At 38.5% G+C, this 26,905-nt stretch overlaps 1 protein-coding gene across 3 annotated transcripts in view; it reads right to left on the minus strand.

Annotated features, from left to right (window-relative positions):
- TEX10 (testis expressed 10) overlaps positions 1 to 26,905 on the minus strand; it is a 49,834-nt gene that overhangs the window by 13,949 nt on the left and 8,980 nt on the right. For 2 of the 3 annotated variants that reach the window (XM_062608932.1, XM_062608934.1), the window contains exons 5-12: positions 25,653 to 25,896; positions 23,537 to 23,649; positions 21,955 to 22,193; positions 19,970 to 20,105; positions 14,844 to 15,019; positions 13,900 to 14,077; positions 1,870 to 1,958; positions 556 to 689 (exon numbers count right to left, since the gene is read on the minus strand). In XM_062608932.1, coding sequence (XP_062464916.1) covers positions 556 to 689; positions 1,870 to 1,958; positions 13,900 to 14,077; positions 14,844 to 15,019; positions 19,970 to 20,105; positions 21,955 to 22,193; positions 23,537 to 23,649; positions 25,653 to 25,896 — 1,309 coding nt within the window. The remainder of the gene's footprint in view (positions 1 to 555; positions 690 to 1,869; positions 1,959 to 13,899; positions 14,078 to 14,843; positions 15,020 to 19,969; positions 20,106 to 21,954; positions 22,194 to 23,536; positions 23,650 to 25,652; positions 25,897 to 26,905) is intronic. The other variant, XM_062608935.1, reaches the window with a different exon arrangement.

Below are 26,905 nucleotides of genomic sequence, written 5' to 3' on the forward strand. Positions count from 1 at the left end.
CAAGCTATCTACAATCAAACTACTTCACTGCCACTAAGTGAATTCACATGGGAGTTTCTAATCCCAGTAAATTTGTATTAAATAAGCACCAGAAGTTATTCTGAATAATCACCAATGCCAAAATTATTCTAAATAATCACCAATGCCATTACTTCCAAGTTAAAATCTCATTTAATGCAAGCGCTTTTCAATTAACAGTGGGATTTCTTCTCAAAAAGCTCTTTATGGTTAGTAATTTTACAATTAATGTACTTTTAAAAGCCAAAACATATTGCTGGTCTTAATCTTATTAGTATTTCAGAATTTTCCACCAAAACTTTTACCCATTTTTCCATGAGGATTGTTTTTCATACATGTCTGAACACTCCCCTTTAGAAGCAGCTTCCTTCAAATATTATCTGATGGCTGTAGAATAACACTGGCTGTTTGATGGCCATTACATTTTTCATTCTTTTTGCAACTCAGCTCACAGCAAGATTTAGGCATCTGTGGAAAAGGGATGGAGAGCACTCCCAGTTTGTATGCTGTCATTTAGAATTAGTGTTGATGTATTACCTCTGTCACAGCCCAGTGGTGTAAAAACTGGTCCAGGTCAGTTAGGTAAAGACGGACAGGTGAAAGCTGTGACTGGCTAATGTGTGGTTTTCCTCTAATGCCCTGGAGACTAGTCAACTCCTCTCTTGAAAACCCTAGAGAAAAAGAAGCAGTACAACAGTATCACAAAACAAGCCAAGCACTGTTCTACTTCAACAGCATCGCTGACAAACACTGTCTTTTAAATTATGTCTATATAACACTTTTTCATGAAAAAAGTTTTGCTTGGTATTTTAAATTAAGTATATCAAGATACAAAGTCTAGCTTCTGAAAGAACACAAGTATTCGAAAAAAATCAGTGGCATAATGTTGTATAAAAACTGTAAGAGGCTAATTTTATGTTATTTTCAATGTATGCATCTTTAATACATACATACATATATATATGCAAGACAGTATAACACAAGACAGTTCACCACATCCTCACAATAACTCAGTAACCTTCTAACATAACCACAGGGTTACAAAAAAACCACTTAGTTTGGCTAATTATTTCTAGCCAGGTATTGAATGCTGTAGTAAAACAGGACTACTGCTCCAAAACAGACACTTTGGGTTTGCTTTCATTTTCTCAGTTACCACTAAAGCACTCTCTTCACTGCTTTTAGGAAAAAAAGCCTTAATTTTTGAAAGCAAAGTAGCTGAACATTATGAGTGACTGGGGTGATGAAGAAAAGACACTTGCTTTTTTCCACAGGAGAAACTGCTGGAAGATATTTCTCAGCAATATTATGTCATTTTAACCACTGTAATTTCCCAAAGTTGCATCACCACAGAGTACAACTATTTTTATATCTGAGTCAGAATATAGTAGCAGAAGTAATTCTGCTCACATGCTGGCCTTGGGCAGCTCACTTCAACGTATTACTTTATTCCGATGGAATGTTTTTAATAGCGTGAGCATATCCACAGGAAGTCCCAGAGGCACTCTTTTGTATTGTTACGAGTCAATAAAAGGCGTTTACCTAAAGCTAGAGAAAAAATTGTGTCAAATGCTGAATTTAGGTTTTCCTTATACTTGCTATGAAAAGCTGCTAGAATGAAGAAAAAAAGTATGCAAATATTCAGCCCAAATGGCAAAGTGTAAAAATAGGGTGCCAAAAATCAGACCAAGAGAAAAAAAAAGGGTATCTCACATCAAAAATACATAGCAAGATTAGAATTACTTTCAAGAAGTACTTACTACACCATTTATTTTACATTAAATCCAGTAATTCACTATCAAAACAGATTTCAGTTTGTTAATTCTGAATTATGACATTCACATGGATTACCTATAAGGGTTGAAAACAAGAAGCTGAAATAGTCCACATCATTCACTGAATTATCCTGCACTTGGCACTTCCAGCCTGCAAAGGATGATCTACACAAAACCAATAGCAGACAGTTTATTAAAAACCATATAATTAAGAATTCACAACCTAGCTGCACAATACAATCAATTAGCATGACTAAACTGTTAATTTTAGCATTGCTGTTTCTAACTGCTGCTCCTAGAACAGCATTTTAAACAGCTTCAAACCCAGAACTTGCTCTTTTCAAGACAAGTGATAACTGAACTTTGTAACCCTACATGGGCTTAGGTTGTTAAGTTGATTAAATTAGTGAGATACCGACTTTTCAGAAACACTAGTATAACCTTTAATATAGTGACAACAGCCAATACACCGTAAATTACATTAGTTTCATTTTCCTTATCTGGTGGAAGTCATTACATTACAAAGCTGGGCTGTATTTTTCATTATGTCCACTACTTTTAATACGGCTCTTCACATGAACAAGAGATCCCATTTAAAAACAGTCTCAGCATTTATTTCAGAGTAGCTAAAGCTGTTAAACAGAACTAAATGAAAAACTTGCTTTGAGATTTGTAACACAAAAAGGAGCAATATGCAAAGACAAGAGCAAACCACCCATTACCAAAGCTGCCTGACACTTCCCTTGCTAGGAGCAAGCTGTAAGAAATGGAGCATTCTGTTTCTCAAATTAGAAGCAGTGGGAACTAGAAGCAAATAGACACTGCTGACCACCTAACAGCAGTGTCTTGCCTGTGTATTGGTGTAGAACCAGGAGAAAGCCAGGAGCTGGGAACAAGTACACCTCACACATACTTCCCTCAAAAGGCTGCAGTTCAGAACTACATCCCATTACGCAAAATGCATAATATTCAGGTTTACTTACATGCTGCCCTTGGCACTTGCACTGCAGACTATGGATCTTTGGTGTAAGAGTGCTGCTGTCTGCTCTTACAATCTTGCAAAACTTCAGAGCTTATGAATGCAATTTTCCAAGCCAGCTATCTGCCTCAGATCAGTTTTTCCCCAATTCCTCTCCACCAACAGCCAAAATGGCTTAGCTCATGGGTAACAAAATTCTGGAAAGCTTGTTTAGCAGAAAATTTTTTACAGCTCCATATTTTGGGAGCAAAAAAATAAAATAAAAAAAAAAAAAATCAAATTTGGAATACCTTGTGTCAGGCACATAAATTTTGCCACCCCATGAAAATCCATCCACAATATTTCAGCATCCACAATAATGACAGCTAGAGTATGCACATGTCTGGAGCTACTCGAAAGAAAAAAGAAAAAGTATTTCAGAATTCCTTTAAATTAAAGGAATTAAAAAAAAAAAAAAAATCAGGACTTAATCAGACTATCATGTGGAATAATTAATTCCAAGGGGGAGAGGGGAAGAACAAAGGAGGGCTTTATTAAATAAAGCTCCCACTTCACACTGTATCTTTAATGGCAAATCCTTATTTCCAGGCATATTTCAGATGACCCAGCGACTTTGCAGCGCAGGCAGCTCTGCACAGTCCCTTCCAGTTTCCAGGAGGCCTTCAGTCCTCCTCGAGGCCGGCCTCACTGCTTCCTTTTCTTAATCTGTATTTTTTCTCCATTCATAAGGCTGCCACTTGGCTACTGACATTGAGTTTTCCAGAAACTAATCCCTTGGCCATGCACATTAGTCTTCTTCCAGGAGAAGGGAGACTTTCTTCTCTCCTTCTAAGGAGGTTGCAGTCTGATTCATTACAGCATCAAAGAGATCTCATACATAACTAAATCAGCAAGAGGTCTTGCAACCTATTTCCCCACATAAGGTGAGTATTCACAAAAGAATCACATCCATATACCTCGGGCAGGAAGACACATAACACGGAAACAACTTGCAACAAGCCCAAGCTCAAGGAGTAGGGACTTGCAAGACAAAGCTTGCCAGAATCTGATTTAAAATAGTAAGATATAAAAATATTTTCCATGCAACAGTTGGCACACGTGTCAAATTCCTAATAGGACCAGTGGATCCAAGAACTTAACATGAACTCAGGAAGACCAAGACCAATGTCCTTCTAATATTATAAATACAAGCAGAACAGTTTTACAGCACAGAAGTTTGTTTAAATACCAGTCTAATGAGTTATCAATGCCTCACTTACCTGAGAATACAAACGCCTGTAAGCTGTAAAGCTGCTCAATTTTGAGGTTCACGTTAAAGGAAATCAGACATAAAAAACACAAAGCAAAAGCTTAATTCTAGAACAGATCCTAAGGTACTACAAATTCATTCTAAATTATTTCAGAATTTTTACTTACTATATTAAGACTACCACGGATGATTAAGAACCATGTGCACTTTAAAAATATGTTTTCAAGATACTTGTAAATTACATGTTAGACAGTTAACTAAAAAGTATCTGATTTACAGGTGGAGAAGAGGTGATAAGTATATTATAACCTCCCTTTTTTGAATAAATTTTTACTGACAAAGGGAACCTGTTATCAAATTGCATGTGAGCGAGACCTCTCCAGTCAGCTAGTCCAAACCCACATTAACTATGATGAATTACATGTTGTCATTTCCATAAGGTTACCTGCTCTCCATGAAAGCCTCTCTACTGAGGTACTTCAGAACTGCACCTTTAGGTAACCTGCTCTGCACGCCAAATGGCATTGAAAGAAAAGCTGAATCTAATTAACTTAAAAATCACTGCTTCTCTTGCCATTAGCATAGCAAATTATTTCTCAGTCACCGCAACTGGCAATGCGTTCCTTTTGTCACTTGCTGCTAACTTTTAACTCCAGCCAGACCTCACTGCTTTTGTTCACACTGTTGTTGTTTCCAGGTTGGGCTATATCACACAGTTGCAAAACAAAACAACAGCAGTTCGCACAAGTGGTTATTTCTCAGCCACAGACTATTATCTTTGTGCGTTCTGACCTAAACTAGCTACCAACTGATTTCTGGTTCGGGTTTAGAGTGCTGGTTTTGACCTACATGGCCATAAGGTGTCTCTGGGTAATTTAAGGGTCTCTGGTAGAAGAACTCTGACTTACCTTGCTGGGAATAATTTCCAAAACTATCCTTCAACCTTCCTCCTGTAAAACACACTGCTCACGCTCCACCTCAGAGAGCAACACACCTACTGAGCACTGCAAATTCATTGGAATTTGGGTTGCAATTTTGAGTTTGTTGTTATCAAATTTTAAAAAGCATAAGGAACCTCAGCTCCCCACAAACACACGAGTTCTGCTTTTAAGTATTTTCGAAACAGAAGAAGAAAAAGCAAATGCAAGATTCACAGTTCTTCTGAGGCACTGATACTACTACCCTTGTGTTCATAAATGCAAAGGTTACAGAACTCAAGAAGTGTAAGATCAAGGGTCTGGGGTTTCTGTTTAAGGAAACTAAAATCCAATTCTTTCACCTTCCACGAAAGCGCTTCCACCACCATAACAGATAACATTCTAGCACAGGATGTTCCTAAAGCTTTACAGGATTATATTAACCTTTGCAAGAGAACAGCCTGAGAAACCGAACTTAAGATTGTGGCAGGTGACCCTAATTTTAAATTTATTTTATCAACCATGGATCAGATTTCAACCAAGGCCTCCCACAATTGTTTCTTTAACACAAGGTTAAAAAAAAAAAAAAAATCATTCTAAAAGGAGTTTCCCCTCTGTCTGTTCCACTGATACTTCTGTTCCACACAGAGCAGGTAAATATTCATAAGCACAACCACCAGCTGATTCACCCATTTCCTGAAAAACCCCCTAACTGCATTCCAGGCCTCAACTCCGTGAGAATTTAATACAATGAATACAATTTATTTATATCTTATTAAATTAAGTACACCTCCTCAGAATAGTACAGTGACCAAGTCACTCTGTTAGGAAATAAGAAATCAACCTCCCCTTCAGATGAAGGCAGCGTACAGAGACTTTCTACATTCTCAGCAAGTGCTTTAACTACTAAGATACTACTAACAAATTGTTTTCCAAAGACATCAGGAGCAGAAAGCTTTCCCGGACCCTGCACACCCAGCAGTGGCAAATGTGATGATGTATTTTGGGGGAGGGGGCTGGTTTTTGCTTTTAAAGCCCCACATAACTAAAGTCTGTTACTCTAATGCCCGCACTAGGCAAATTATTACACACTGTAACAATACATGAAACTAGCTGACACAGGAGTAGTACCTTACATCAAGAGATAACTGGTTTAAAGGCAGGATAGGGCAGGTAGAACTAACTCATACAGTGGAAAGCAGACGTCACTGGAGATTCACAAGATCTGTGCTGGCACTGTACAGCCTATTCAGGAACAACCCAGAAAGAGAGATGACAAAGTCCACTAACAACATCCACAATATTCAGTAAACCAAAGTAGTTCGTATAGCAGCATGCAGCTAGCTAATCAAGTCAATTCTTTTTTTTTCCTTGCCAAAGCTACAGTCGGAAGATTACAAACCACCACCTTCCAAGATGCACATTCTGTTGTTCTGCAGCTCATCAGGATACACCTGAGCAACTCTTTCTGCCTATCCAGGAGATCAGTTAAGGCCTGGGAAATATAAGCAGCAGAGTGGTAGTGCTACAGTAGCTAGAATAACTACACTGCAAACAAGGATCATAATGAAGTTGTTTCCACCACACGAAGCAGGGATCAGTTTTTCTACACAGTCTAGGACCACCAATATGTATGTCAATACCCTATGAACTCCTGTATGAACACGAGTGAGGAGAAGGATTTATACCACAAGTGTTTACTTGTGAATCTACCCCTGTCATCAATCAGCCACTGTGCTGAACAACAGTCTTTCCTGATACATTCCCATGTTCTGATTCTCAGGAACTGTGTGTGTACATACAATTACATTAAAAGGAGCAAAACCTCATGCAAGTACTATACTAGTACTGTCACACCTTTATAGAAGAAAAATAGAAAACATTTTCCCTCAGGGTAAGCATGTACTTGCACTATTGTAAAACACATTCTTTAAAAATGCTAAAAAGCCCTGTGCCAGTATTTATCTCAGCTTTGGCATAGTTTATTCTTGTTTAGCTTTAATGAAAAATAATTTCTGTCAAACTGAAATGCAACTGCTTGCAACTGCAATAAAGTATGAAGTCAGCCTTCCACATTAACTTCATCAAATCAGTTTGTGTTACACTGTTAACAAGGATCACCACTCTCAGTTTTCATACTAGCTCTTGAAGAGACAGGAAACCAATACTGTCACAAACTGATGCTGAAATCGCTTAAAAAAAATAATTTGAATAATTCTCTAGCCCTGTACCCACCTCATCATTCACACCAACTTAGCTCCACGTAGCACAGGTCCTGAACCTAAACTCCGAGAGCACGTGAGGAGTTTTTATCTTCCTTTTCCTTTAAAAGGTTACCATATGTAGGCAATGGTTTGTTAGTGTGAGGGGTTTCTTGTTTTAACTTTCATTATCTCTTTTGAAGGATCAAATGTTTCCATTTGAAATACAAAAAATACAACAAACATCTGCAAGGAATTACCAGGGATTTGGGGAAAAAAATACGAGCCCTATTTTAAGAAAACAACAATTTGAGCTATGTGTTGTTAAAGTAAGCCCGTCAGCTACTCATTTGCTCCATGGCTGCAAAGGTTGTCTGAAGAAAAGAACTGCTTACACATTATAAAGGAGAGAACAAATCGGAAGAAACATTCACTAATGAGCAAAAGACTTTTACTGACTGGTGCAATTGTAAGTGCAGCAACATAATTCTTTTCCCCTGGGTTAGGAATATCAAACCACAAACCACCACCTGGGGACAGACTTAAAGGGCTGTGTCCTTAAACACAAGCTTAGCCTTCTCCCAAGTCCTAGACCTTTACATAACAGTGAGAAAGGAAAAGGAAATTTGCTGGCCAGATGCAGACAAAGGAATGCACTATAACCCATCCCACGATCCAATTCTTAAGAACTATGGATCCCCCTTCTGACCTTGCAGCAAGGAAAAAAAATTAACCTTTTGCCCTTCATCATCAGGAGCACCCAGTCAGGGGAATGCCGGCATTCTGGAAGCACACTCTTCTTTTTAGATTATATCCAGTAGTGCCTTAAGCATTTTTGTTACCTTTTTAATGCTTTCCTCTTCCCTTTTTGTTTCTAAATTGAGGGGGTGTGAAAATACAACCAGGAAAAGCACTTCATGGTGAATACAGACCTTACTACTCTTGAATTTTCCTCAGCAACCCATTTATAATTACTATACCTTACTATATATGTATGTCTTTCACAGAATCATAGAATAGTTAGGGTTGGAAAGGACCTTAAAATCATCTACTTCCAATGTGGCAGGGACACCTCACACTAAACCATATCACCCAAGGTTCTGTCCCACCTGGCCTTGAACACTGCCAGGGATGGAGCATTCACAACTTCCCTGGGCAACCCATTCCAGTGCCTCACCACCCTCACAGTAAAAAACTTCTTCCTTATGTCCAATCTAAACTTCCCCTGTTTTAAGTTTTAACCCCTTACTCCTTGTATCACTACACTCCCTAACAAAGAGTCCCTCTCCAGCATCCCTATAGGCCTCCTTCAGATACTGGAAGGCTGCTGTGAGGTCAATAACAGGTTAACATATCCTCTGCAGGTTTTGTCTATCTTGAAATTCTTTTTGGGAATATGATGTTTTTCTTTTTCTTGCCTATAACACATTCAGAAAGTCTTCAATGAAGTAGTACATAGGCTTTTCGTTACATACATTTTGCTTTCTCACTGTGCCTCCTCAAGCTATACTGTCAAAGACTGCGGATCACAACTAGGATGAATAAATAAAAGTAGTATTTACCTATAAAGGAAATAGCTATGGAAAATTTTAAACTTTATTATGACCCTGAAACATCTCCGAGCAGTATATTTAGAGTCACAGAATTTTACACCTTATACCAAACGGACATTAATTGTCTGTTCCAGCTCTTCCTAAGCACTACATTCTCAAGGACAGCAGGAACAAACAAACATGCCTGGCTGCATGATCAGACATCAGCCGAGTTCCCTTATTATTGTCTGGAAAGTCCCTATCTCTTAAGAGTCCATTTACAGTTATGACAAGCAGAATGCAAGCTACCCCAAGAGCTCTCAAACCTGTGAAGCCTTGGAACTCCCACACAATTTATGTCTTGCTGTGAGAGAGCACTCAGCTTTCATTTATATGGTCCTCACCCTTCTCCGTTTCTACAACAACAGCAACAACAACTCTTTGCAAGACTCCAGCAGGGAAAGTGCCCCACAAGAGTAAGAAATGGCTGTTTGAAGCCATTGGAGAGCTCATTTATGGAGACCCTACTTCAAGAGAGAAATGCCATAAATTAACTCCCATTGTTTTTTATCTAGGCAGCGAAATATTATCTGTCCACTTTTCTATTACAATGAAGTAATTTCCAGCCACACTGTTCCAATGGATAAAAAGGTCTAAAATCGCAACTGTTGTGCATTAATAAGGCACATAAATTGAATTTAAGTAATTATGCTGAAAAAGAGCACATAAGCAAATTGCATTTATGCAAGTACACTGAATAGGTTTTCCTTATTTGTACCTCAAGACATATTATGAGAACTTCACCCATAAAGTCACCAATCTAACTTCCCAGTTTATATATTTGATCACAATTCTCAATCTGCATTTCTTAATCCATATTTTATAGAAGAGAATACATCACAGGATGTACTCAGATTATATATTAATCATCTGATGCACCCTACTTTATGCAAAAGGGAAGGAAAAACCCCAAAACTGCATTTGCAAGAAAACCCACTATTCAATCACCTCAAAGCCATTAAGAAGTAGCAACCAAAACTACTGAGCATGACAAGCGATGCTCCTCTGCAACTGTTACAGTACAAACTTTGTCACGTAAGCACCAGATTTCCCTTTTGTAAGGTAAAAAAGACAACCTACCACATACAAAAAGGGTGAGTTCACAACATTTAATACATTTCCATATTTGACAAAAAGATTTGCCTCAAAGCCAGTCTTCCAAAGGGGACTCAAAAGAAAAAAAAAATAAGCATGTGCCTTGCTAGTTCTTTAGAACCCATTCTGAAGTAGCCCTGTGCCCTAAAAGTACAGAAAGCAGGGTGTAGAGGGATTATACTCTCTATACCAGGCATTAGAGGAGAACAGCAGGGAACTTAGGTCAGGACAACAACTTGTGTCCCTCAGTTTCACCTGAAACTCACTAGCTGTAGATGTCCCAGCTACCCAAACAGCAACATCTGTTCACTGGCACAGAGATCAATTATTGTAAATCTGGCCATGTTCATACCAGTATCCAAAATGGGGTACCTGCATTCCAGCTTTCTTTTCAGAACAGCCCTTGGCCTGTGCTAATTGGTAAAGCTTTAGTGAGTACAGACCAAACCATGGTGGGAACCACCCTAATAATTTAACAGCCTCTCTCAGGCTCAGAAGCCTTCCCTTTATACATCTGAAAATAGTGTCAACATCATCTTCATTCTCAGCATAGAGTCCACCATGGCTCACTTAATGGGCTCCTGCAGACCACATGGCTATTCACGTGATCATTGCAAAGATAAGAAGTAGGAACCACTGAATGTCTTCAAAATTCATTTCTAATCTACAAAAAATTCTGAAAGTTAACATGCAAAAATTACAATTTAATGTTACCACCCGATATCATCACAGGGCTGTGGTTTAAGCCATCTGGATACATTTACTATCTACTTCCACAGTTTACACACACACAAAAAGCTACGAGTTCATTGAGGTTATAATGATTGTTCCTGGAATTGAAACAGTCTTATCATCCATATGCACTCTAATCAAACCCAGCTTAAAGTAGCTTCTCCCTGGCATATATGGGTATGTACGTGCATTCTCAAATGCATGTAAAAACGTACATGCTCCGCCAGTCAAGAATAATGCAGAAATAAAGGCTTTTAGGGATACTGAGAACAAGTACCGCATACAGCAGTGAGCCTCTGATGCTCCTGACTGAATGCAATCTATTTAAAGCATTACAGATAAGCAGGTGGCATAGAAGAAAAGAAATTTATGAAAACTCCCTCCATACCAAACAGAACATGAATGTATTGGAAGAAAAACAGTGCCATCTACTGACAACATCAGTTTGACTCATAAATGACGTCTCCCCACAGACTGATTTCTATCGGTTTCTCTGTGCAAAACAATCAGCATCTAATAAAGAAAGTGCCCCATGAACCAGACTGTGACACAGAACAAACAAGATGTGAAATTATATACATCTTGTTACAGTACCATTCATTTCAAAACCTTGGACGTTTAACTCAGCATCAGAAGAGTCGTAAATGACTACCAGAAGTTACCTAGTCCCCCTTCTTCCAAGACTTACTTCCATTCTTCCATCTACTTCCATTCATGATATACTTTTGTTCAACCTGGTTTTAGGCACCTCCAGTATATTATACAGTAATATAAGGTATATTACTGCATATATAATATATAGATATTATATTTATATATATATTATTATATATAAACATACTTAATATATTTATACCCCCTTCCTACACAGCCTATTGCAGTACATATCTCTACTTTAGGAAATTTTGCTAGTACTCAAACCAAGCATTTTCTGACATCAAGGAAAACTGTATTTATAATTCTATATTTATAGCCCTGCTAAAACTGCATTCTCCCATTCATTTTTCAACAGCCTTTTACACACATGGTTCCCCTTTCTTTCCAGCCTTATTTGCCTTAACAATACCTATTTGTCAATTATCCCCCATTATCACAATTTACTATCGTTTTTTTTTTGTCTCCTCTCCTTTAAACTCAATCCAGTTTGCCCACATCATTATCCACAAAACTGGACACAGTAATCCAGCTTGGCTTTTCTGATAAGAGATGCAAAATTAGTTCATGTATCCTGTGTGCAATGACAGGCTACGAAACTCGTAAAGCTGAGCTAAGGTTCATATCTAGAAAACCTACTAATGTCTCCTTAACTGTACAATTTCTTTTCCAAGGAAAAAGATGTATCAGATTCTATTATTCTTGAGAAATTAATCTTGTTACTTATTTCCCTAACTATGTATGCTTAAGTTGCCAAAGCAACTTTTTTCTGGACATCCCCCTCAGCAGCTACTAGCGTTTCTGACTTCATCTCAATTCTCTGATTTTTTAAGCTACCCTAGGGTAAAGGTTTTAGGATTAAAAAAGTCCATGGTCATGCCAATAAGGGGAAAAGAAAAAAATCGTTCACAAAACAAATTTCACCTATGTATTAAGAAACTGAGCCACAGCTAAAAAAAAAACGTATCGCAGATAAGCCATTTAAAACTTCTACAAGTTTAAGTTTGCTATAAAGGTGAAAGTGTTTTTCAGTACTGTTGCATTCACTTTGCCTGTAAAAGACTCATTTTAATCTTGCCAGGGATTTGCAATATTTTCAGATGTGTTTCTAAAGAAGACTGATCAAATTCCTGTGTTTAACACTGATCCCTCTCAATGAGGTGGTACAGTGTTATCAAAGAAAAACAACACCTAATCAAGAGAAACATCCCTTTTCCAAGTTTCACCACAACTTGCAGTCTCCCAGAAAAAAAAAGATTGTTAGGGCTTAGCAACACAAGAAACTGCACTAGCATAACTGCATTAGCACTTTTTCTTCATCTAGTTATTTTAGGTTGACTTCCTGGGTAGATAATCCACAATCTTTTAATCCAATTTAGTTTAAAATCTGTTCCAAATGCTATAAATTAAAATACTTTCTTTGCACCTCTGAAAAATAAGAAGTTACTGCTCCTCCTCTGTTGTCAGGATGTAACACACTTTTCTTAGGAACACTGCTCTCCAGCTGCCTCTTGTATCTTCTGCCAGAAAGATCAAATGCCTACAACCCACCTGCAGCTTTCTCACAATCTTTAGAAAACAGTTATGCTATTACTATAAAAACCTCCCACACCGAAAATTTGCTAAGATCTAACAACAAAATAAGTTCCTGTGTGCTTCTTACCGACTTCAGTTCTCACAATGACTGTCTCTGACTTGGGTATAGTTTGCTGCTGAATTTCCAGTATATGGCAGAAAACTTTTCTTTCTTAAAAATAAAATTTGAGATCCACCTTCCCAAACCTAGAATTTTATTTTTATAGTGGCATTGCATTACATATGGGATATTATGAATTTCCGTCACCATCATTTCATATGTTAATCATCTTACTCAGACATTATACAGTCAATATGTCTGTATACATGATATATACAGCAAATACAGGTCTGTATTTGACAGTGCACTGTGTTGTATCATATTTAAATAAAAAAATCAGTTCCAGTAAACCTTAAAAAAATCAATTTAAGCATAATCCATATAAGATTAATTCCTACTTATTTATCCAAGATTCAACAATATCAAGCAATGGAAAAAATCATGTATACTTCTTCCAGAAGCAGCAAAGCAAAGCACTCTTGTGAAATCACAGCAAGCCCTCCACTCATTTCAGTGAACAGTGACCTCTCTCCCTGAATTCAGATGAAAACTTAATGGCCTTTCAAGCTAGGACAAAACCAACATGAGTGTGAATAATTTCTAAGAAGACACTTGCCTAGCAACTATGATATGGCTGTTTAAGTGCAGTAATTAGGGCTGGACAAGGGCCTTGAACAACCTGGCTTAGTGGGAGGTGTCCCTGCCCATAGCAGGGGTGTTGGAACTGGATGATCTTAAGGTCCTTTCCAACTCAAACCATTCTGTGATTCTATGGATTAGAGGGAAAGCAAGTTTTAAAAATCTGAAAGCAAGCAGAACATGAGAATACATTTGGGCTGGTTAGTTTCCACTATCAACAGTGTCACATCAAAGTATTTACAAGAAAAAGCTGCAGTCTGGGGCAGCAGAAAACCCACCAGTGATGCCCAGTGGGTGGAGGGTGCTCAATACAATGCAGCCTTCCATGTAACTGATCCGGTTTTATTAACGGGACAGGGAGGGGGTACTGGTTGGGTTATTTTGCAGCGCAAACTGCAGCGCGTCGCCGTACCTCATGCGCAGGATCCCGATGAGCGTGGCGGCCAGTTCGGAGGACATCCTGCCCATGATACAGCAGCGGCTGAGGCCGGCGAGCAGGCTGGCGGGCAGGCAGGGCAGGAAGTACACGAGCTGCACCAGCCGCCGCTGCGCCTCGGCCGGCAGCAGCACCAGCGTGCCCTCCAGCGGATCTGCCGGCACACACACAGTCAAAAGCTAAACACACAAACTGCTGCCATTCCCAACACTTCCACAGCATCAGCGCCTCATGCAATGCACCACCACCATCCCTCTTCTTTTCTAGCTATTCTTGTTTAGTTAAGAACCTACAGCCCTTGCTGAAGGGAGGAGAATATAACACTGGGGGGGGGAAGGGATGATGAAATGGGATAAAAAAGAAAAACCCAAGGAGAATCAATACTGCCAAAAGCAGCTTTCACAAAACCTGAAGCTTCTTAGTCTATCAGATTGAAGTCCCACTAACCTGAAGATTTTTTCCAGCATTTAGGAAATGACACACATAGTTTTATCCTTTATTAACCTGCATATATATAACCAATTAACAAGGGAGATTTAAGTTGGATATAAGAAAGAAATTCTTCACTATAATGGTGGTGAGGCACTGGCACAGGTTGCCCAGAGAAGCTGTGGCTGCCCCATCCCTGGCAATGTTCAAAGCCAGGTTGGATGGGGCTTGGAGCAACCTGGTCTAGTGGAAGGTGTTCCTGCCCATGGCAGGGGGGTTGGAACTGGATGATCTTAAGGTCCTTTCCAACCCAAAACATTCTGTGATTTAAGATTAACCTTTATTATAAGGGACTGACCCAATCTCCACCCCTGCCCCACATGCACAGACTTTACATTCACCTAGGAGAGAAACACCAGTATTTTCCACCTAGTGCAACTTCCCTGCCAAGCAACAGACAACACTCATCATGCTGCAGCATAAAAGTTTACCATATATTTGAGCAGCAGTGGCTTGTAAACTTTGTAGTAATTCCTTGTTTGAACGAGAAGCAGCAGAATGAATGATATCAATCAGCTGATTCGAAAGCTCAGGGTTTCTCAAGCCAAGCAGAGCGAGTTGCTGAGGTAAGCCAGCCAACCAACGAGACAAAACTTTACTTCGACTTCTAAAAAGAGAAGGAAAATTAGTTGGGGGGTGGGGGTAGTAGGGTGGTGGACACACAAACAAAACAACAAAGCCCCCTGAAACTTACTCCTTCCAGTCTTGACTAACTTGGCTTTAGTATCAGATACAATTCAATTACAATAAATTGCAATACTCTGATTTGCCAAGAGTATTTCACCGGAAAATCTGAGCACACTGGTGTGCTACGACTTTTACATCAGAAATATTTATTTGATCCATAGGTTTTCGCACTGCATATTTTCAACTCTTTCAGAAACTGTTTGCCTGAAATCACTGTATGCTGGCAAAGCAACATTCCCATTTATAATTAGTTTTATTAGCTTGTATTTCAGGAGTTATGAGTCAGGCCAAAAAGCTATGACACTACTACGTCCTCAATACTGCTTAACCCCCCAATTAAGCTAGTTTGCTTTCACTAGACTTTCAGATTCAGTTCTACCTTTGCTGATGTCTTGCTTCTCAATTCAGACACTCTTAAAGCAGAATGAAAACTGCAACTGGGTCACAGCACAAAGCTTATTACTGAAGTGTAGTGTCAGACACTCTCCCTTGTCCATGCAGCTGTCTGTCATTTGTCAAAGAGGGCTATCACGATGGTAAAGCATGATTTGCTTTTATATACATGCTAGTTTGTCCCTGATTACCCACAGGTCCTTTACATGTTTACATACTAATTCCAAGCAATGGGCTGCATGATCTTCCCAGGGACCAGGTGAGGCTTATCAGCCTGAAATTCCCCAGATTCCCTTCAAACTGGGTTAACAGCAGTCTTTTCTCTTTATCATGTCCCTGCTCATTGCAAGGGGGTCAGACTATATGTCCTTTGAAGGTCGCTTCCAACCCAAACTATTGTATTCTGTGATTTTCCCAGTCATGCAGGACCTCCTGCAGCCACCATGTTTTTTCATGGATGACAAACAACAGCCTCACTTTCATGAGACAACTTTCTCCACCACCTCAGGTATATCCCTGCGTATCTATCTGGCCCAAGGATTTGACTACATTCAGCTGAGCAGATTTCTTCACTTGCTAAATTTAAGAGTTTTTTTTACTTAAGATCTTGCTTGTTTCTGCTGCAACATCTAGCTCACTATTGACACTACCTAGAGCCTCAAGCAAGCACAACTGAAGTGTTTTAACCGATTCAAACATGACTGAGAGAAATCCATAGCTTAGGTTGCCCCTGCAGCTCTTACAATTTGGTCTTTCTTGGGCATGAGTAACTACAACTTAATGAAGTATCAAATGATCTTATTCAAAGATTACAATACTTCCATGTATCTCCTGCTACAGCTTAGTATCTTAAAAGTTACATTGCCTTTTTTTAACTCCCAACCTTAGTTCACAGGCAGGCATGTACAAGTAGAAATATCAATCACAGGATTGTTTGCAACTGCCTGCCTGAATTTTACATTCAAAAAAAGGTCCTGTTCGTTGCTAAGTGCACCAATTTTTGTTTTGTACAAATGCATGTCTTCCACCATCCCCTCAGGTGATCCATTTCTTCCAATTTATTTTCAGGTAATGCTTTTTGCTTTGTGTGCCAGTCATTCTTGATAATATGAAGTTTAGCTTAGTGGGAACTCTGAGGAACTGTGGTTAAGTAGCCTTTCTCCAGTTACACCACTCCCACTGTTCCCTCTTATGTGCTATATCCCATTGCACACACTCGTATTCTTTTAAGTGAGATGCCACCTTTCATACCAAATTCATGACCTGCATTATCTGTCTTTAAAGGTAATAGTCAAAGTCCTTACTATCTGCATTTTCACACACCATTTCTCCCCAGGTTCTGGAATAAGATTTACCTAATCCTCCTCTTTTGCATGCATTTGACAGCATTCAACTCAGTTTTGTTTACAGCACTGTTGCTTCCACATCTGAGGACTTTGACCACCCCTTGTGTTTGACACAAATTATAGTAATCTTTATAAATAATATCTTGTCTGACTTTTCAATATCAAAGGACATCCTGAATTCATCCTAATTTCAGATGCACTTCTTTCCTTATCCTATAGTGTGACGGTTAAGAAGCTTTGGCTATTTTCATATCCTACAAAAAATTCAGCTTGACATTTAGGAATTGCTATCCCTAATCTGCTTGTCAGAAAACCAGGAATGAAACAAGTTTGCTTATCAATTCCTTTTTTTCCCATCTTCTGCAAGCACTGTTTACCAGGAACACCCCCTAAAAGCTGGTTAGGAAACAGAAAAAAAAAAAACCTGGATGAGCTCCTCCCTTGCCTAAGACAAATTTTCATTTGTATTTATGACCTGATCCTCCAGACCTCCTTTTCCCATTCCAATCAACTGGCATCGTTCATACTTGAGGAACCTTCATGTAATTAGCTTTTTTTCTTTCCTTTAAACATCTTTGATGCTGAGCTTCAAAACTTGACAACCTCCACTAGAGGTCTGCTTTTATTTACCCTTTCTAGCTTAAACTGAAACAATCTTCAAGACCAATCTTATCTTTCATGGGCCACAGTATCTATGACACCCAGGCTTCTCAAGGCAAGTATTATTTATAAACAAGAAGCATTTCACCAGCTTATACAAAAGGGATGATTATATGAATGAAGCTGCTTACTGTAAATGAAGTTCAAAGGAGGTCTTTGAAGGTGTCAACAACAGTAGCATAATGATAAAAATTATTTCATTTTCAAAAGACCCAATAAAATCTCTCACCAAAAACTTTTTAAAGGAAACTAAATATCCATGATGTGAGAGGGAAGGGCCTTGCACAGAGAGATTAATTGTGCTGAGCAGCAGAAAAAGCCTGGACAAGAGAGAACTGAAGTGGGTGAGTTGGAGGTGGACTCAGAGGTCCTAAATCACTTGATATGCAAATGGTAATTTGATAGGAATAAAATGCTTGCTTTCTCTTCCCACACAACGGGGTGCCAGTATCAAATGAAGCTGTCTTCAGACACCTGAGATTTATTGCTCCTTGACAGAGGATGCTGCAGTTGCTCTTGATTTAGACCAGTCTAAGGAATAACCAGAAAAGCTCATGAAAAAGACATCCGCTGCGTGATAAACACAAAGAAGCTCTGCACAGTGAGGAAGTACAGGCTTCAAATTGTTGGAAGATTAGAGTACTCAGCAAAAGGAATTCTTCCCTTCTTTCTATAGCATCTGACACAGGTTGGTGCTGAAAGCAGGCTGTGATACCTTTCTAAGCCTCTGCCAGTATATATGTAGGCGTGTGTGTAGTGATCAGGGGTGTCAGATACACCACACACACACACACACACACACACACACACAGAGTATGCATACATTCATGCAGTGACCATGTATGTGTGTGTAGTGATTAGAGGTGAAGATAATTAACATCAAGACCCAAATATTAATTCTGAATCTTGTAATAAATCAGTTTTCTTTCACAGGACAATAACAGGCCAAAACCTCCTACCCAGCATCTGAATCAGATACACCTAAAAGATAAACAGCTCCACCTAAAAGTCCCTGGAAAACATTCCAACCTGAATTCTGTTCCTCTTAAACTGCTCTTGACAAGCTTCTGAGGAAAAAATAAACATGAAATGAGGAGAGCAGTCACGGGAGGGCTGAAGGGGCTATGACATCAAGCTGAACAGAACAACACGAACGTCAGGATCTACTGTGTAGTTCACATCTTGATAAAAGAAACAATCAAAACCAAACCCACTTGCTGCTAAAAGAAATGGATCAGTAGAGTATGTCGTCTTAAAACGTCTTGTTGGACATAAGTGCAATTATCCTTTTGGCAAAGAATTTGTGTGATTGAATTCTTCTGTTACTAAAAATGACACAATTCCAGGTAGAATACCCAGAGAAACAAGAAGAAAACTATTGCTATTTGTGATTTCTATCTAAAGATAGAAAGTTAAAGCTTTCTAGTTAGTTAGATGATGACATGAAACTAGATGCTCAAGACTTACAGTTAAGTGCAGACAACAGTGGCTATGTAACCTCAGGGAAATTAGTATGACAAAGATCTCTGTTTCACTGTGGGTGTGAAGAGGAGGAAAATGGGATATTCCCAAGCCGCCTTCCTGTCTTTCAAATTCCCTATAGTTTTACAATGTTCTTAGAGTAGTGTTAGATATTTCAGGCTGTAGATCTAATTACATCTACTCTGGCATTACCACAACATAAGATTTAAAAAAGCAAATGAGTTGCAGAAGAGAATGCTGGTAGATACCAGTACTTCTAGGGGCCCTGAGGTTTGAAGGTTTTATCTAGTAGCAGAAACAGGTATCATGGGTATGATCTCACGTCTTTCTGCAGTTTCCAAGTGAGGTAGGCTTGATGCAGCCTGGTGTCTGTTTAAGGATTTTACATAGGTGGAACCAATGATTTAGCTGAAAAATACTGCCTGGAAGAGTTGAGACTGGGAAACCATCTGGACAAATTACACTTTTTTTATTGTAAGGTAACAGCAATATAGAGAGTAAGCAATACAGACAGTAACCCAAAAGGAGAAGAATATTTTCTTAAACCTAGTCTTTTTAGAACCATGCATCCAAAACAACAGAAGAATACTTTTCTTAAAGAAAGTACAAAAGTCTAGAGAGACACGACCAGAACTACCAAATGCACTAAGCTAAATGTCCATAACTTGGGCTGAAGTAAAGGAAATGCTCTATGGCTACAGCTATACAATCTTGACACATCTACTGACTACCACACAGCCAGTAACAACGAGCTTGCAGCAGTTTATTATAAGTTAAATTTTAAACTATTAAGATCTATTTGGTATTTACATTAATAATAAGGTAATACACATCTTCATCTCACAGTGAACCTAAACTTTCAAATTTCAGTGACAGTTCCAAAACAGATTCAGAATGAAGTTTCATAACATCTACATCAAAATTCAGTATTCTATCTTCTGAAATAAAGATACTATATTGAAATGAAAGAATAAGAAAATGTTTTTTACCTGATTCTTTGAGTCCTCAAATCTTCTTTTTGGTAAACTCTGCTGAAAAACTTTAGAAGCAATGTACGAACTGGAAAGAGGAGATTCCTCTGCTGGTAGAGTGTATATACTGCTTTGATCAAGGGCTCTGTTGCCACTAGGAAAAAAAAAACAAACAACATAAAAATCTGAAGTAGTGCTACTTAATCTCCTTGTTTTATACAAACACATAGACGAGTTATAATTTGTATCTCTACAACTATCAACATTTAACTCCATGGGAAGTACTAAATGTTATAAAACAAGTGCCAGGGAGATCTATTGTAATGGTTCATTTTTTCTTTTGTATTGTCCCCTGAAGAAGACATAACCTCTCAGGCCTTTAATCTCAATGTCAGGTAGGTTTTAAACAAATTGAAGTTATATTTTTTAGTATGTAGCATCTTTTGTAGTATCATTTAACACAATTCAGTTCAGAATTCCTACCGCACTATAAAAAAGCGTCAAGGAAGGAAGCTTTTCTTCCACAGTAATGGTTGAGGTGGGAAGGGATCTCTGGAGGTCATCTGGTCCAACACCCCTGCTGAAGCAGGATCAGCTAGATTTGGCTGTCAGGACCATGTTCAGACAGTTTCTGATTATCTTCAACAATGGAGATTCTACAACCCCCCCCGGGCAACCTGTGCCAGTGCTCTGTCATGCTAAACAGTGGAAACGGTGCTCCTGATATTTGGACACCATTTCCAAACATAAGCAGAAACTGTGTTTCAATTTCTGCTCATTGCCTCTTGTCCTGTCACTGGGCATCACCAAAAAAAACCTGGCTCCCTTTTCTTTACACCATTCCTTAAGGTATTTATATAAATTGATAAGAAGCCCCCTTGAGCCTTCGCTTCTCCAGGTTGGACAGTCTCAGCACACTGAGCCTCTCCTCACAGGACAGAGGCTCCAGTGCCTTCATCATCATCATGGCCCTTGACTGGACTCTCTCCAGTATGCCCACACCCCTCTTGTACTGGGGAGACCAAAACTGGACACAGTACTCCAGGTGATGCCTCACCAGTGCAGAACAGAGGGGAGGATCACCTCCCTCAACCTGCTGACAACACGCCTCCTAATGCATCCCAGGACACAATTGGCTGCCTTTGCCGCAAGGAACAGACATATTCCCAGTTAAAATCGATTTGGAAGGAGACACAGCTAACTGCCAAAGTATATTCGAGGAATGTTAGACAACTTTTCATCTTACAACACCAACAGTGAAACCTGCTGCTAAAACACAATGCATTTTCTATAAACTCTACTTGGCTATGTGGCTGTGGAATCCACTTCTACCACACTGCTAAGACACAACAGACCCCTGGCACCTTTAGATCTACTGAAAAATTCCTTTCTTAAAGTCCTACATCCATCACTTAACAAACATGTCAACCAAGGTCTTACCTGCAACATAACCAACACACTGCACTGGTCCTGCAAGTCACAACTGGAAATGTGTTTTCTCTTGGAAAAGGATTCAAATAGAACAGCTTGGAAAATACCATACAGCAGCTTCCATCAGAACTATCTTGCCATTCCATGTAATCAGAGAACTAGAATGGTCATCTGACAGTACTTAAAGGGAGCCTACCAGCTATATTAATGATTTTAAATAAGGATTGAAATATTCAAGTATCATGCACCTCTACATCATAATAATTATTTTCTTCAGTGCAGAAAACTAATCTTCCCATTTATAACACATTAAGTAGTAAAACTAGAAAACAGTTCCACAAATATATTAACACTGTGTATATCAACAGTACAAATCTAACAGCATTCCTAAAAATCAAGCAGTTTTCAATGCTACACGCAGGGATATGACCAAGAAATTCAATTTACACCTACAGACAAAATACATTACGATGTAACAACTGAGGATGTAAGATGGCGTGACCTGAAAATGCAATAAATCAAGCTCTTTGTCAGTGCATAATTTTGCTTCTCAGAAACTACTCATATCTTACCTTTGTTTTGCTGTATTTGCATTAGTCTCCAAGTCACACCAAGCAATCTGTTCACCTGCTTGCTAGTCAGCTTGCTACCATCCTGAAGAGTATCTGTCACAAATTTCCTTATCATGTTCAGCCAACCAGAATCCATCTGAAGTGTTGAAGTGCTTGCTAGTGAAACCATTATGTCACACAAAGTTAAGTTCAGTAAAAGATGGTCTACGCTGTTTGAGGATGTCACACAATACTTGTTTCTAATAGAGAAGAGAGGGAGAAAAGTGAGATTTCAGAAAAAATATTTGTGCTTTTTACTATATGCTACTTTGGCAGAAATTATACTATGTATTAAAAAAATCCTGTTAAAGTTTTAAAGCCTTCACATTTGACAACTGAGTGCTTGAAATTTTTTGTTCTGCCACTAAGGAAGCCCCAAAACACCATGCCAGGTTTCCAAGTGCAGGCCTTTAACCTAATATATTGATAAGCAAGGAAAACAAAAGCAACATTTTCATGGCATGAAACTAAGTTTCTAAAAGTCTTGAAATAAGAGTCAAGACAACAAAAAAAAAATAAAAATCACAAATTCACAAATTATTTTTCCTGCATTTATCCAACAACATAGTTATTTTGAAGTGCAAAAATGGGACAAAACATAGCAGTAGAATGAAGAAGGATCAACAGAAGTACAGGTAGTCAGGATATCATCTGTAAAACAAGAAAGATGGTTGCATTTGCCTTGCCTAACTACCAGTTCTGGTATTTTCAAGAAAGGGTGTTCAGGTCAAAACCTGGAAAAGCAAAACACATTCTGGCTTATAAATTTAATGGGTAAGACTTGGCTGAAATGAAAGCATTTAAGGAGCTACTGTATTTCTGACCTATCTGCCCTTCCAGGAAGGGAAAATGCAACAGTAAAAGCATCAGGTGGTATTTCAGCCTCAAGTATACTTGCACCATGGTAGACCCACAGTATAGAAAAAGAGGTGGTTCTACCACTACAGCTCAATCTACAGCGGCACAGTCTGCAAACATGTGAAACACAGACAGAAGTTGATATCCCTTGTACAAACACCAGTGTTCTACATCAGCTGCAGTGGCACAGCATAGCTCCAGAACAGACTTTACAGTCTCACACCCAGGAGCTGAGAAAGGCGGACAACCTGCTACTGGCCTGTACCAGAACAAAATTACTGACCACATTCTGTCAGCTTAATAGTGAAGAAACATGCGAGTGTTTAGCTTTTCCTGCTTCAGTACTGGTTTGCCACAAAGGATAAGTACAATGTGTCCCATCCTCCCTCCTAGGTGTATTTATCCAGCCCTGTAATACAACTAGAACAGAGTAATGGGGGTGAGAGGGGGCAAAGTTTTACCTATGTTTTGACATATTTCACCAGTCAGCTGAAGAAAACATGCAGAAATGTGAAACTAGACAGACTAACACAAATCGCCATTTTAGCAATATGCAAATTCCAGATCAAGCAGTCAGTAAAATACTTTGATTTCTCTAGGACAGCATTTTTATTTCTATCACAGGCTATTCAGATGACTTCCTATACAATACCTTAACAAAAAACAACCAAATCTTTATTTTTACCCTTTGCATGAGTCTTTCTTCTTGTGCTTTGCTGTTTCTTGTAAAGAGTAAGGAAAATGACGCATGAAGTGGTGTTTGAAATCAACAAGGTAATTCATTCGGAGCCATAAATCCTGTCAAGGAAAGCAGATGACAGTCAGAAAACATGGTGGCAAGTGAAACACACTGATGCAATCATCTTTCAAAATCCATTACTGGAATCAAAGAAAAACAGGAACTTTATCTTCTGTTTGAAGTGTTCATATATATATTTGCTTTTAGACATAAATGTAAAGTCCTGTGCACAGACCTCCAGGTTCATAAAACAAGGGAGTAAAATTGTAAGTCAAAGTTGAGCAATAACATTTAATCCAGACCGGACCAGTGTATTTTCTTGGCAAGTACTAATATGGATATATGTAATATTAAACCAAGCCAGTTACAGATGTGAATTGAAGGTGCTTTTATATTGATTTTTTCAGGGTACTTAACATCAAAGGGAATTTCTTGATTTACTTTACTGACTGTCCTGAAGTTTCCATTAAGATGCATTCTGACACTGCTTTCACCTTTCCCCATCATTACTGTACTTGCTGTTCAAAGCCCACTGACAAAATGTTTTCCAGTAGAAAGGCCATCCTCATACAAAAAGGGACTATTTTCAACATTTGAAAATACTTTTACTTTGTGGGTTAGCAGAAACTCACAGTTTCCATTACACAAATTGTCCCACAGAGCTCATCACAAAAAAGGTCCTGAATTGCTATCACACTGGTCAGGCAGAATCATCTTTTTGATATTCAAGTATTAAGTACAGAGGATGACCATTAAACTATCTCAAAGAATAGCAGGTTCCCACTAAGCATATTCAGAATGGTTTTCCAAGGTGTCTGTAATAACCACTATGTCCTGTAACCCTAGGGGCACAAAGCTTCCATTTTCAAACTCAGGCATTTGAATTCATTATATATAAAAAAGTGACTATACAGGAAAAAGCAAAACTGTTTATCTTACAGAAAACACAACATGCCAGAAAAAAGACTGCATGGGAATCTGATAATTTTTCCCCCCAGAACATCCTGAGGTCATAATGCAATTGCGTGTACATAAATCCGCTCATAGCTTGACACGAGCACTCCTTCCATGTGACCAAAATGCAGACATCCTATGGCTAAGGGCAGCAGCTCTGCAGTACCACAAGGAAAAAGGCTAGGGGCAGTAGGCCATAGGTATTTACCTTGCCAACTGCCTGTTTCCAAGAGGCCCTCTGGAAAAGTTGAAGAGGAAAAAGGGGAAGAGTGTGTTTTGCTCATACACACTGAATCCACCCCTAAGACTGTGTATGTTGGGTAACTCTGGTCTAATGGAATGTTTCCACAAACGTTTATCACTCACTCCATGCACAGATTTTGTATACCGAATGGACCTACAGTTCTATATAAAGGTAAAACAAAGAGCTGTCAAGACATTCCTTTCAACTACTCTCAACAGCCAAAATAGAAAGCGTGCTTCTTTCTCAACTTGCAAAATCTCTGGAAGAGCACCAGATTAAACAAATTATTTATCAAAGACAGACAAAACAATGAGAACATTTTCCAAAAATCTTCCTGAGGTTTTGATTCAATGTTTTCTCATACTACCAACCATGACACAAAAACACAGGTTGCACCAAGCAATTACATGACTGACCTCATACCACTGTTAGCCCCTACCTCTCCAAGGGTTTAGGGTTTGTTCATTTTCAAGGATTTAAGGTTTGTTCATTTCCCCCCTTGCACCCATAAAACACACAAAACCAAGGAACAAGCATTCTACACTTCACCAAATTTATATTCTAGAGGTTATCTGGGAGATAAAATGCTCCCTTTCTCCAATGTCACTTTCAGTTCCAAAAGCTTTTGTGCTGCATGCAGTCTGTCAAGGATTCCCAGAGACTCCTGCTGAACTGACTGCTCAGTTCAAGAGATGCTTTTCTAGATTAAAGAGACCTGTCAAAAATCCAAACTCAAACTCCACTCAAAACCTAGGCTTTCTCTCTTAATGAAATATTTCCACTGTTTCCAATCACCAAATCATTAGATTCCAATCAAAACAAAATGAACTGTCACCATTATGCCACGGATCACTTCTCCCTTACCATTTTGTATGTTTCATCATGTCGCTTTGTGAGTTTCCACAATAAATGTATTATACTAAGCACTTGCTGCATAAGCTGCTGAGAGTCTGATTCCAAGAGGTTTCCAAGAATGGGAGCTGATTGTGCAGGAGATGCTTCAATCCAGCACTCAATCAGTAATGGAATTATTATCTCAATAAAACCTTTTAGGTTTTCAGCCGAGGACAGGCCTTTTTCTGCACTGTCCATTACACCTGTCAGAGACCTAAATAATAAAAGCAAAAAAAAAGGAAGAAAAAGATAAATATCATACCTTTAAAGAACAGATTAGAGTAACAACACTTTCCTGCTTTCTGAAGAACAGCAAAAATTACTTTTTAAATATATTAAACATTCGCTTGCTTTCTTGCTAGGTATTTCAGTCAGGACAAAAGGGAGTTCAAACCACCTACAACAAACCTGCTCCCGAATCTCCCTGCAAGTTTGTGTACTTCTGTAATAACTCCTCAGATTTCATTATTTCTTTCCCCGCTTTTTTATGTAAAGCCTATAAAGTGGAGAAACACGATTTGCATTATTGCATCACCTTCCACCAACAGATCAAATTCACTGTACTCAGGCACAACAAAATGAAAAAGCTTTAAGCTCTCTGAAGCAAAATAATGAAACTGACTACAAAGTACTGTGAAATGCATGAGGTTTATTACAGCTAATAACTACCTCCAGCTATAATAAACATACTGGGTTTCATATTAATAGGAAAAAATATAACTTGGTTTATATGTTTAATTATAATGCTCTGGAGAGAAACTAGCTGGAAAAGTATTAAAATTATCTGATATGAAGTTACATAAAAGTTATAAAAACATGAGGAGATATAGTTTAAATCAAAACAACATCTCCCAGAAAGCAAGAAAAACAAGGACTTCCCCCCAGCACTTAATTTGTGTTTCAAAAGGGATTATTAGAACAAATCACCGAATCCTACTCCTGGATAAGTCAGGCAATTTTAAAATGAAGATTCTTCAAAGAAAATAAAAACTCTGAATAACTATTTTTAATTTTAAACAATACAGAGATGTTAAAAAACAAAAAAAAAAGGCAAAAATGATTTCAACTGATGATTTCTGACATTATTTTCCATTATGATTTTCGGTATTTTCCATGATTATTTTGCTTTCTAACTCACAGCAATGAATACCCATCATAATTCTAACTTTCTAATATACATAAAATCGGTACATTGAACCTAGTCATCTAAAGAAAGAGCAGAC

The sequence above is a fragment of the Pezoporus occidentalis genome, unplaced genomic scaffold (genome assembly GCF_034315485.1).
Source record: "Pezoporus occidentalis ecotype Australia unplaced genomic scaffold, CSIRO_AGI_Poc_V1 ctg132, whole genome shotgun sequence".
Taxonomy (NCBI): domain Eukaryota; kingdom Metazoa; phylum Chordata; class Aves; order Psittaciformes; family Psittacidae; genus Pezoporus; species Pezoporus occidentalis.